This window comes from Medicago truncatula, chromosome 3 (genome assembly GCF_003473485.1).
Source record: "Medicago truncatula cultivar Jemalong A17 chromosome 3, MtrunA17r5.0-ANR, whole genome shotgun sequence".
Lineage (NCBI taxonomy): Eukaryota > Viridiplantae > Streptophyta > Magnoliopsida > Fabales > Fabaceae > Medicago > Medicago truncatula.
In genome coordinates this window covers 16,545,792-16,557,898 of record NC_053044.1, presented here as the reverse complement: position 1 = coordinate 16,557,898, position 12,107 = coordinate 16,545,792, and the positions used below count along the sequence as shown (strand labels likewise).

The 12,107-nt window shown below is 33.1% G+C and overlaps 1 protein-coding gene and 1 long non-coding RNA gene across 3 annotated transcripts; one reads left to right on the top strand and one right to left on the bottom strand.

Moving 5' to 3' along the window:
- The first annotated feature begins 218 nt into the window (after positions 1-218).
- LOC25490461 (F-box protein At2g26850) lies at positions 219-5,550 on the top strand. 2 transcript variants are annotated; one of them, XM_024777714.2, is made up of 6 exons: positions 219-1,270; positions 1,580-1,659; positions 2,019-2,194; positions 3,010-3,084; positions 3,167-3,235; positions 5,050-5,182. In XM_024777714.2, exons 1-5 carry the CDS (start codon positions 587-589, stop codon positions 3,223-3,225), a joined length of 1,074 nt encoding a protein of 357 aa, XP_024633482.1. In that variant the 5' UTR covers positions 219-586; the 3' UTR covers positions 3,226-3,235; positions 5,050-5,182. The 2 variants fall into 2 exon arrangements, with proteins under 2 accessions (XP_024633482.1, XP_013459340.2); XM_013603886.3 differs by lacking the exon at positions 3,167-3,235 and having other exon boundaries at positions 236-1,270; positions 5,050-5,550.
- Positions 5,551-10,765: 5,215 nt separating this feature from the next.
- On the bottom strand, positions 10,766-11,185 carry LOC120579678 (uncharacterized). Its single transcript, XR_005645426.1, has 3 exons — positions 11,161-11,185; positions 10,969-11,073; positions 10,766-10,815 (listed from the first exon to the last, which is right to left on the bottom strand). It is a non-coding gene; the product is annotated as an uncharacterized lncRNA (long non-coding RNA).
- Positions 11,186-12,107: the final 922 nt, after the last annotated feature.

Genomic DNA, 12,107 nt, shown 5'->3' with positions numbered 1-12,107 from the left:
GAAGAAATCTGGTGGAGGTTTGCTGAAGGTGAATAGCTGGGGTTAGGATCTCTCCATTTATGTGTTTCTTCATTTTCTTAATTTGGAGAGATAAAGACACATAAAATCTTAAAAAAAAGTAAAATATAATTAATAATGGTGGGACTCACTTAGTGGTAGAATCCACCATCTAATTTTTATATCTATCTCTCTCCAACTTGCAAAACTCTATTTATTTTTTAAGTCGAGGCCTTTAAAAAAAAAAATCCTTAGTCAAAGGCAGCTTCCAACCCAAGCTCGTCGGTGTGTTTGTCAAACCTTATTTATTCTGTTCAAACATTGGTGAGGAGGCCCACCATTGGGTTTTATAGTGGGGTCTCTTTGAATCAATTAAAAAATAACCCTTCTTTAAAAGATGTTTGTTTAAAGATACCAAATTTGTTTCCAAGTTTTGGCAAAGTAGTGAGGTTTCATTTTTCTTTGCTTTTGATTACCTTAAATAACAAATAAAGTCATTGCCTTTCCTTTCCACATAAGTTCTTTGAGGCTCTCTTATCTCATATACCAAATTCAAGTTTGACACGTAAAACATTTCCTTAATTTTAAAATGTTACTTTACTTTATAATTACTTGCATCTCTTTTTTCTTCTTTTTAAACTTAAACTCTCTTTCTTTTCTAAAATCATTCCCATCATGGACAAGTGAAAATGAGATGAAGCACCAAGTGTTGTCTTTGAAAACATTCTCCAAGTTGTTTAAGAATCACTTTTGGATTGGTTTACTTTGTGAAATTCATACAAGGATGTCTATGGTGAGGAAGAGTCTTAGTTCAAGAGTTGAGAATGTTGAAGAGATTGAGGACAAGTTATCATTGTTGGACTTGCCAGAGCTTATCTTGGAATGCATACTTGAAAAATTACCTCCTTCTTCCCTTTGCCAAATGGCTGGTATTTGCCATTCATTGAGGGAGAGATGTGTGAGTGATTACTTTTGGGAGAGACACATGAAGAAGAAATGGGGTGGAGTTATTGGTCAAGCTGCTTATAGGGAATGGAAATGGCATGTTGCTTCAAATATGGGTGTTGGGAGTCTTAAACATGGCAAACAAAGTGGGTTATGGATGAAAATTTTCTCTCTTCTTTGGCCTTTTCAAGGGATGAAATTAAAGGTTGGTGATGGAAATGATAGCTGCAATCATAGGAGTTCATTGCCTGTTGAAGCTGTTATGAACTGGTATCTTGCAATTGAAACTGGCCGCTTCTGGTTTCCTGCTCAAGTCTATAACCGCGAGGTATCTATGGATATTCTTTGGTCATTTTAGTCGGGAATGGTATTTTTCATACAAATTTGACAACAAATTAGACGATTAACGTAGTTCAAATAAGTGGTTAACACAATTTAGTGGATGGATAATGAATATAACAAGGTGTCACAGTTAGTATCCACTAAACATAATTTACCACATATTTGAACTGTATTAACCATCTAAATTGTTATCAAAATTTGATTTCCAATTTGTGTCAAAATGATACAACATTTTCAATGGAATTTAATGAATAGTGTTTTCTCACATGTTACAATTTTGGTGTTGGTGTTGTAGAATGGTCATCTTGGTTTCCTGTTATCTTGCTATGATGCTGAACTTAGCTATGATTCGCGAACCAATACCTTTCTAGCAAGGTAAATTTTTTATGATTTTCGATAATCACATGCTTAAGTGTGTCATCTCATGGAATCTATTATGTATTAAATTGGTTCACATTGGTTATATATTTCAGTATCAAACAAACAAGGTCTTATTAACCAATGTCTCAGGGATAAGAGCACCTCCTATTGATATCTCTCCAGGAAACTTTTTGTCCCATAAATAAACTTTTTGTCTTGAAAGTATAAATTGGTTCTTTTGAGCAAGTAACGATTACACTACTTTTTATAAAAATCTTATCCCATTTAGTTTCTTAACCAATGTCATTGAAGCGCTCTTTAGCATTCTCTATGAAGTAAAATGTAGATATTGGTTAATTGATTGCTTGTTATAGGTATCCTTCACATGGAAGAAGAGAAGCTAGAGAGTGTGGAATTCCATGGGAAAGGATAAGAGCACCTCCTGTTGATATCTCTCCACATGATCTTCATATCTCTAATTGTTTAAATGATTTGCATCCTGGTAATCACATAGAGATTCAATGGAGGAGAAAAAAAGAATTTCCTTATGGTTTGTTTCTTTCTCCACTATCATTTTCAAATTTCATGTATTAATTCTATTAACTAATCCTCTATCTTAAGAAAAGGAAAGTCTTCCTCTAATAACACAAATGTCAGAATTTTACATTTGTTTTATCACTATATTTCCCCAAATCCGTGTAAACTGGAATCTTGACTAGTTTATCTATTGTAACCAAAGTCTTCCCCAGATAGCACGTGACATAATTGGGATAATAGTTATTTTGGTTTGAATATATAACGAGTAATTACAGTAGTCTTGTAGTCTCTGTATGTATCAAAATTTTAAAATAATATAACCGTTATTTTGGATTCGAGTTGAATTTGATTTAGTTTTAGTCTCCCCAACTAAGAAAAAAATCACTACCTTCCACTTTTAACTATCCTTCTCCATTATGCTGATAGTAAAAAAATCTAACTTTGCATAATATTGATATTCCTCTAAACTTAACCTATACCTTTTATTAAAAAGAGACTTTGTAGACTTTATATTAGTAGTAATTAATAAACCATTATATCCACATGTCCTAGCTTAATTGGCAAAATATCGAAATTGTTAGGTCGGATGTCAATATCAGGGTTCGAATCCCGGTTACTTCACTTGTATGCATGAGTTTATAATGGTTTTGTCATTTCGTCTATCTACAAAATGACAATAGTCACTATAAACTCACATATATAAATAATGGAGCCGTGGATCAAATCCAAATTACGACGTTTAATCTAACAATTTTAACATTTTTATAAGTTAAACAAGGATATATGGACAACCATTATTAACCTTATGAATTGCTGCTTTTGTCGCAGGTTGGTGGTATGGTGTTGTGGGTCACTTGGAGTCATGTAATAACAATGAAAATCATTGCCGCTGTCATAACAGTGGTGAGTCAATCAATGTCAATTTTCTTTTGTATGATTGGTATTATCAATCATTACTTTCTTTTTTTTTGTTATGGACTTTTAGGCATTGTTTGGATGAAAGAAGAAAGTGGAAGGAAAGGTAGTAAGAGGAAAGAATGGTAAAGGAATGAAAGTGAGTAGAAAGTGAGATGATTATTTTAGTTGTTTGGTATAAGTGAAAGTGATAAAAAAGTGAAAGGAAAGAAAGATATATAATTATTAGTTTACATAAATACCCTTGTATTAATATAGACATATATATTGACCATGATATATATGTATGTATATATAGTGTGATGTGATCAAACCTGATTCTGTATATCCATACAAAATTACCATAGACTTTTTTTTTCGGAACAATAGTCACTTAAAATACGGAACATTAAATTAAAAAAATTGAACATAATTTAATGAAAGGAAAAAAAATGGATTGCACCGTTTTAGAAAAATAGTGTTTCAAAAGTGAGGTTGTTTTGGTCATTTTCCCATGTTAGATGTCCAAAGCATTGTTTCTTCAAGCTTTCTGTGCAATTTAAGAAGGAAAGGTTTTAGGTGTGGGATCCACCAAATTTAAGCTTTTCATCCTCTCTGAACATGCCAAACGTGAAAGGAATGTTTATCAACACACTTTCTTTTCTTGTAGCTATCCATCCTTAAGTTTTCTCTTGAAACCAACAATACCTTCATTCTAGTTCTTTTCCTCCCCTTCTAGTTGAATAGTTTCATAATCTTGCCTTGTATGGTTTTCCGGTCTATTGTCTTCCCCTATCGGAATCTTCTAGGGGATATTTGCTAATAGATAATTGAAAGGATAATACTTATAATGGTTGTGAGGTTATATATATATATATATATATATATATATATAAAGAGGTAGTCTGATACACTAAAGTTCCTCTAACATAGGATCCGAAAAGAGATTATACTAATAATATTTGTATAAATTATATTTTTACATATATCACATTGGTGGCTAAAGAAAGATATTGCCAAGTAATTTTGATGATAGAGATGGACTAAAAACTATTAAAGTGTGGTGATTTGTTGATTTAATATTTTAAATTTAGAAGCTATGTAATCAACCATTATCATATTGGGGAGTTATAAATGAAAAAAATTGACTTGCTTGTATAATTTAATTTGAAAGACCAGATCAGGTCACAATTTTTGGTAGGTATCTTTACGGATTATAATTATAAATATATATATCAAAATGTGGACCACTAAAAACAATTATAAATATATCAAAATGTGGACCACTTAATATGCTATTTGAGTGGTCTTGATCAAGCCATTTCATGGACAGTATGTCATCATTTCCACCAACACATTGATAATTTCTGTCAGTTAATACATTTAAAGCCTAACTATGTTCATCCACTAAATTTTATATTGTTTATCAGTTGACAAGATCAAAAATCATGTGTTCACACACATAATTTTGTTAACCTTGAAACATATAAATACATTGGTTTAGCTATATTGTTTTGAAAACTCCATCCTTGGTTGGCATAAACATTTTTAAGAATGAAATTTAAAAAACTTATGCTCTGAAATAAAATTTATTTATGTGCATCACATGTTGTCACTACGAGCATAGATGGAAATTTTCAATTAAATAAATACGGGGATTGGTCCTTGAAATTGTAGGACTGTATAAATCTCGTCATTGACATGATCGATATTTTTTTATTTATTTTTTAGTAAACATTATCAATATTTTAAAATGATCTCTAAAATTGCACTAAATTTAAATCAAGGACTAGAATGATATTTTGTTTATAATATCACGGATTGATTAAAATTAAGTGATTATTGTCGAGGGGTGCATTGGATAACAAATCATTTTAGGAAAGGGATATAGTTACTTAGTCTAGATTGGGGGCAACTGCCCCACTATTTTTTATGTTATATTTGTTAAGTATTTGTTATTTTTGTTGATTGCAGACTCGGTGATGATAGAGTTCAATCATTACACTCCTGGCTCAAGATGGAGACAGACTAGTATCAATAGGAAAGACCATAGGGAAGAAGGAAATGAGGCTGATGGATTTTATGGGGGAATAAGAAAGATTGAGAGTTTGAATGAAATTTCCATTTGGAAACGCATGTGGCCATCTAAAGTTTTGGATTAGTCTCTAATCTAATTCACCACCTACCATGACGACTTTGTTTTTTACAAGAATATATACAACTTGAAGGGAATGGTCATATATTTAAGCCAATTTATTTTCATGAGTTTAGTTCAGTTGGTAGGGACAATGCATAATATATGTAAAGTTCGGCAACCATAAAAGAAAAATATATGTAGGCCAATTTGATATTCTTTTCCACACTGTGGTTATCACCCATTTTTCAAGACAAAGTTTATGTGTACATTTTTGTTCTCCATAAATGTAAATTGCTTATCATTTACACATAAAGGATGTACAGTATCTATTTGTTGAACCATATATATAGAAAGAGAAATGTCATCTTGACAACATTTTTGTCGTCTAACGAGTATATTTATACGCGTAGATATAATATTTGTGGTACTTAAAAAGAGAAATGATAAATGGACACACAATTTGAAACACAAATACAACATCATGGGCAAAACAGTAATTTTGGTGTGAACCATAGGATTAATTGAGTAATTCCACTTCATTCTTCCCATTTTCTTTGTCTTTCTCCTTCTTCTCTTCCCGGCCTCTTCTTTTCTCTTACATTTTCACCACCACACCCTCCGTCATCCATCACTACCACCGCCCTTGGTGTCTGTTTTGAATTTGTTTTGCTGAGAAATAGATTAGAGAGGAGAACGATGACGATAGAGTGTCGTCGCCGGTGGCCGGAGATTTGGAGAGGGGGAGAGAGTGTGTGTAACAGTGGTGGTGGTGGTGGTGATTTACGAGAGAAAGGAACAGAGAGACAGTACAGGGAGTGAGAGATGACATAGTACAAGTTAGTACAAGTTGAAAAACAAGAAAAATTAAAAATAAAAATACTGTACAAGGATACGGTGTCTAAATTGTGTTTTGTTTTTTTTGTGTCAAGTTATCATTGCTCAGTTAAACAATGATATAATTTTATACAATGTTGGATACGTTATATAAATATCTACCTTATATACAAATATAGATTTGTCATGGTGGTAAGTTACCTGAGCATTTTAAATAAGTGGTAAAAATCCGAGTCATGACTCTTGAGTGCGGACAAAATAAAGTTGAGAAGGAACAATCAACTATTTTCACCATAGATTAGTAACTAATAAAATAACAATGAGTATTTGGTACATGAAGGCTTATAATTAACAATTTTTAATTAACAGGGAGTGGGAGAGAAGGAGATATATCTTACATAATTTATCATAGAGTGAGTTTGTAGAGATTGATACATGAAAACTTATAATTAACAATTTTTAATTAAAAAAATATAATAACAACATAAATTGGGTTTGAATAATTAAGATGGAGCATCACATGACATTTTGACTATATTTTTAGTACTTTTATTTGTATTTGAAGAAAAATAACTTGGGAGATAAAAGAGTTGTCAATGGTTTGAAGAACATATTGTATTATTTTCACTTGAGTCGTTGTAATTCATTTTTATCTTGGATCATGCAACTTCGTGTTGGAACAAAATGTGTTTAACAATGTTTCTTTGAGTTTTGATGATAACAAGGTATTAAAAGTTCAATTGGATATGCTAATATTTGTTCTAGTGTGTAAGATCATAGACTAAAATTTATAAGTCTTAAATCAAGATATTGGTTCTGGAAGGACAAATGAGAGAAAAAGAATTTTCAAGAGAAGCTTAGTTTTAAGTTAGAGTCTGAAGACCATCAGAAGATGACTGTCAGAGTCTGAAGATCACCCAGACGCCTGAAGACCATCAGAGTCTGAAGTGAAGAACCTGAAGGTAGTTAAATGGAAATTTGAAGACACAAATGTGGAGAAGGGGAATAGAAAGTTGATGCAACAGTTATCTCATAGGAATTACAAGGAATTGGATGCTTATCCTCAAAGAAAGGACAATGAAGGACAAATAGTACAATTGCAAAACCACTGCTGGTTATTTCTCCATACAAGGAATGGTTTTCAAATTATTCCTTCCTTGGACATTAACCAGATCAAGCAACAAATCAATGTTGATTGATCAAGCTTCCACAACGACTCTTTGATGCGTTGGCACCTCTACAACATCTCTTTCATACCTCCATATAAAGGAATGACTTGAAGATTAGTAGAGACTCTACAACATTTAAACTGTGGCAAAACTCTACTAAAATTGTTGTGCATCAAACACTTAGAATTTCTTAACAATTTTCAGAACTTAGAAACTCTAGAGTCTTAAAGTCTGAATTGTTTTGTATTGTGAACACCACTGATTGTATATAAATTGTTCAAACCAAACTTATTTCTTTGTAATTTGTTTGTTTAGAAGTCTCTTGCTTGTGTGCTTGAGCATTTGTAATCAGATTGGATTATAGTGAAAATCTCCTTGGAAGTGTAAGGGAAGCTGGACTACTTCTGGATTGTGGAAGGAACCAAGATAATTGCTTTGTGCATGTCTTTCTCTCTCTCTCTCTCTCTCTCTCTCTCTCTCTCTCTCTATATATATATATATATATATATATATATCTTTTATATTCGCTGCTATTAGACTCTGGACTTCGGACTTAGTTTAAAAAGAAGAAAAGCTAACACAATTCAACCCCCCATTCTTGTGTTTTTCTCACCTTCAGCTCGTACCAGAGCACCTGGTTGTTTTTATATAACTTAAAAGTGTAACAGAAAATATTTGAGAAAAACATGTCTTCTGGTGATACTGGAAATTCTAGTTTTGTTTTTCCATATGATTATAATGATGACAAGTCATCTGGTTCAAACAAGTCTCCAATATTAAATTGTGATCCTGATACATTCTCTTGGTGGAAAACCAAAATGTATAGTTATATCATGGGATTAGATGAAGAATTATGGGATATCCTTGAAGAAGGTGTTAATGATCTGGTTTTAGATGAAGAAGGTGCTGCTGTTGATAAAAAGAAACACACTGCTACTCAGAAGAAGATTTATAAGAAACATCACAAGATCAGACGCATTCTTGTTGCTGCTCTACCTCAACAATAATACTTGAAGATGAGTGACAATTCTACTGCTAAAGCCATGTTTGCATCTTTATGTTCTAACTATGAAGGTAATTGATGGTCGGATAAGGCAAGTGTACCAAATCACTTACCAAGTAATAAAGTGATTAGTAGAGTATCGTATCCACAAGGATTGTCGTTTCGTACAAACAATTTAGGTTACTTATTTTTCTAAGTTTGATGATATAAAAGTTAAGGGTTTAGAAATTTGCAATTTTTATGTTTGCAACACAACAAGTTTACCTGTTTGGTTGCAGAACAGTAAGTGACGGTTAGGATTCTTCGAATCCCCCCTGTTTATATTGTTGGATATTAAGTAATAGTAATGTCGCGCTTATTTATCTTAGGTAGACTATACAAGTGATGAGGTTTTTGGGACGTTTCTAACCTAATTGATATATCCCTCCGATGGCCAACTGCACCTGCTGATCGCGTAGTGATCCTTACGTGCGAGGTCTTGCTAATTCAAAGGTAATTGAAACATAAACTTAATTTGGCTTTCCAGTTTTTTCCAAGGCAATGAAGGCCAAGGTTCCATTAGGTCGGCCCATCTGTGAATCTTAGGACACTCAAAGCACACCCTCTCTCACCTACTTAGTAGTTCTACCAACATGAAATTCATTCTAAGGGGCTTAAGAGAATGGTTCTATTAGGCTACAACTTAATTCATTCTAAACAGAGGTTCATCTTAGACTCTGACGACAACCCAGAAGTTGGAATAATTAGACTCTGAAGTTAACCCAGAAGCTGGACCTCAGACTCTAGAAGCCAAACTCTTGATAGCTGAAGACCAAAGGTGCATAAGTATTGGATGTCAAGCATGGTAGTTCTGAAGACCAAGCAATAGTAGTTCAGAAGTGTCAAAGAATCAATGGATGTCATTTTCATTGAAGGACAATGAATGACAATAGTACGACCACTACCTCCAACATTCTCATATGCAATGTACGAAGCTACAACTATGTCTCCTATGGAAAAGAACGGTTAATTCCTTATCAAGGAAAGGTTTCAGAATCATTCCTTTCATTGGACATTAACCAAATCAAGCAACAAATCAATGATGTATGATCAAGCTACTCTAACGACTCTAATGATGTGTTGGCACTCGTTAACGTCTAATTTCAACCTCTTGCTTGTGTGCTTGAGTATTGGATGTATCTTTCTTGTGTGCTTGAGAAATTGTAATCTTGCGTGATTATAGTGAAAAATCTCTTGTAATTAACAAGGGGACTGGACTACTTCCGAATTGTGCAAGGAACCAAAATAAATTGTTTTGTGTCTTTCTCTTCTCTCTCGTTTTCTCTTTTATATCCGCTGCACTTAATTCTGAACATTATTTCAAATTCTGAACTATATCAGAAGTTGGACTTTGGACTTAGTTAAATATAAGAAAAAGCTAACACAATTCAACGCCTCACTACAAGAAACTTGACCTCTAGTGACGGGCAAAAACCGTCACTAAAGGCTATTTTCCGTAGGTATATGTGGCCAAAACTTTCACCCACAGCCACATTGGCCGTGCACTATACTTAGCAAGTTGCAACGGATTTTTGTCTGTCGGTGCATGTTTTACCTACTTACAGTACCTTTACCTACGGACGGGTTGTGTGTCTGTACAGGATTTTTCTATAGACTAGTACTTTTACCTACAACGTCTCTGGTCGTGGGGTAAAAACCAGTCCCACAATTTTATTTTTTTTATAAAATGTCCCCCTTTTTTTTTTAAAACGTGAAACCCCTAAATATCTTTTCTGAGGTATTATTTATTGTTGTTGCACTGTATTCTATTTTTCTCCATCATACAAACTTGTTAATAACTATAAAAACATTTATATTTCATCAAAAAAAATGGTGGAGTAATATTTTCAAGGTCTTATTCACCAATCATCATATAAACTAAAATCAACACCAGAATATATTCTCAAGGTATTATTCACCAATGTGGACAAATCATATAACTAAAGACAACACCAAAATACAAAAATTGAGTTTTAGTACTTAAAAGAAGTAGAAACTGACAGACACAGTTTTTATATGGTTCTACCCTATCAAGAACAATCATATACTTTTCTTCACATCATGTTCCGCCAAAACCATATCATCTTCCTCTTCTCCATCAATGCACCTTAAAATAAGACCAAAAACAATTAACAGTTAGAGAGATGGATATGTTGTCATGCAATAAGTTGCCAAATTATCAGCCCTCGTATTAAAAAAAGTGTATTTTATTTTCTTGAAAAACATTCTTGAAGTTGAAAAATAAGATTTCTTACCTCTTGAGCTACAGCCTGTAAGACAGCATTAATTTGTGGATCATCAGAAAATCGCATTTGAAGCACAACAACAAGATTTCCAAGTACACTTTGTACTTTTTGAAGTCTATCTTCTGAATTAGTGCGTTGAGATGAAATATTTGAACTAGCATGTCGTTGAAGTTTGCCAAGACAACGCACACGTCCTCTTCTTTTAGGCCCTTTCACTTTTGAGTATGTATCATTCGTCCAATTTGTAGAATCTTCAGTGACGTGAAAATTTTCTGAATTTTCTACCTCTGCCATATGCTTCTTTAACTCCTCCTACATGAAGAACGTTGTAGTGAATTTTCTTCTTGTAATCCAAGTAAGGTTCAAGTTATTAGTTACAAGGAAACTATACTTAAGCAAGTTAGTAGACAGTACACCTTTCATGAAATTTTACACATTTCCTTACTCTAAATAAATATATCTTACAATTGTTGAAGCTGCCTTTTCAGTCACAATGCTCCCGTCTTTTCGAGTTCGGGTTTCAATATAAATTTCAGCTCGAGAAGGTTGCACTCCTATAGCCTTCGTTGTCTAAAATTTGTAATAAGGACAATAAGCATTTTATTTGCAAAACAACCTAGTTGAAAATACTAATACAAGTCATACAAAGAAACATACCATCTCATGAATTAGCCTCGGAAGAATCTTGGTTCCCATGCAATGTAAATCCTCATATTTTGAGCGATTCCTTTTGTTGATTTGACTTATTTTCTATAAACAATTGAATATGAAGCATTAAACACAGTTTAAATAAGTCATTGTTGTAGTAGCTCTTGTTGCAGTAGCTGACTAGTCTAATTACCAACACAATTACAGAGAAAAATAGTGGGATGTAAATAAAAAGACGTGACAGAAGCAATATTCTTAGATAAATTCAGCATTGAAAATAGGCAGTGCATTGAAAATAAACATATACCTTCCCTTCCTTGGAACACCAATGGTGCACTAAAGCACGATATTGGGACGGATCAACTCTTGTGTCAGGGATGATAGAAGCCATTTCCTCTTCAGTTTTGCTTTCATCATACCCTTTTGATTTCAAATCATGCTTAAATTGTCTCCACTTACTATTCATGTTATCCTTTAGTATTTTTGTTGTTTGCTCGGTCAATTCAGGAACAAATTGGAACTTACTCTATTTATTAAAAAGCCAAATTGTTAGACATTTTGTAAAGTAATAAAATATCACAATAAATAAATGGAAATAAAACTTCAAAAATTCTACAAAGACCTTAATTAAATCAAACATGTTGGTAATATCAGTCTCAAGCATGTCTTTCCAAGAAATATGTTTGATAGGAGCACATTGGTGTCTCCTTACCAAGCTGCCTATTGCATTCAGTAGAGTTTTCCCTTCCCAACCCATGGGATTATCCAAAGTATCTACTTCAACAAGTATAAAATCTCCATCAGGCATGTCCCATACATCTAACATATGTGTATAACCTCTAGTCTTCTTTTCACCTAAATAATGTATGGCAAAAGAGCAATTGTTACAACTATGGCAAAGTTGAAACAAACAATACTTAGTTACAATACTGAAACTACACTTACAGTGGGTCTCA

What these genes read in the sequence shown, in the direction of transcription:
- LOC25490461 (XM_013603886.3), top strand. Translation starts at nt 587, where the DNA reads ATGTTACTTTACTTTATAATTACTTGCATCTCTTTTTTCTTCTTTTTA. An exon ending in ACCAATACCTTTCTAGCAAG is followed by an intron (nt 1,660 to 2,018) that starts GTAAATTTTTTA and finishes TGCTTGTTATAG; the next exon opens with GTATCCTTCACATGGAAGAA. An exon ending in AAAAAAAGAATTTCCTTATG is followed by an intron (nt 2,195 to 3,009) that starts GTTTGTTTCTTT and finishes CTTTTGTCGCAG; the next exon opens with GTTGGTGGTATGGTGTTGTG.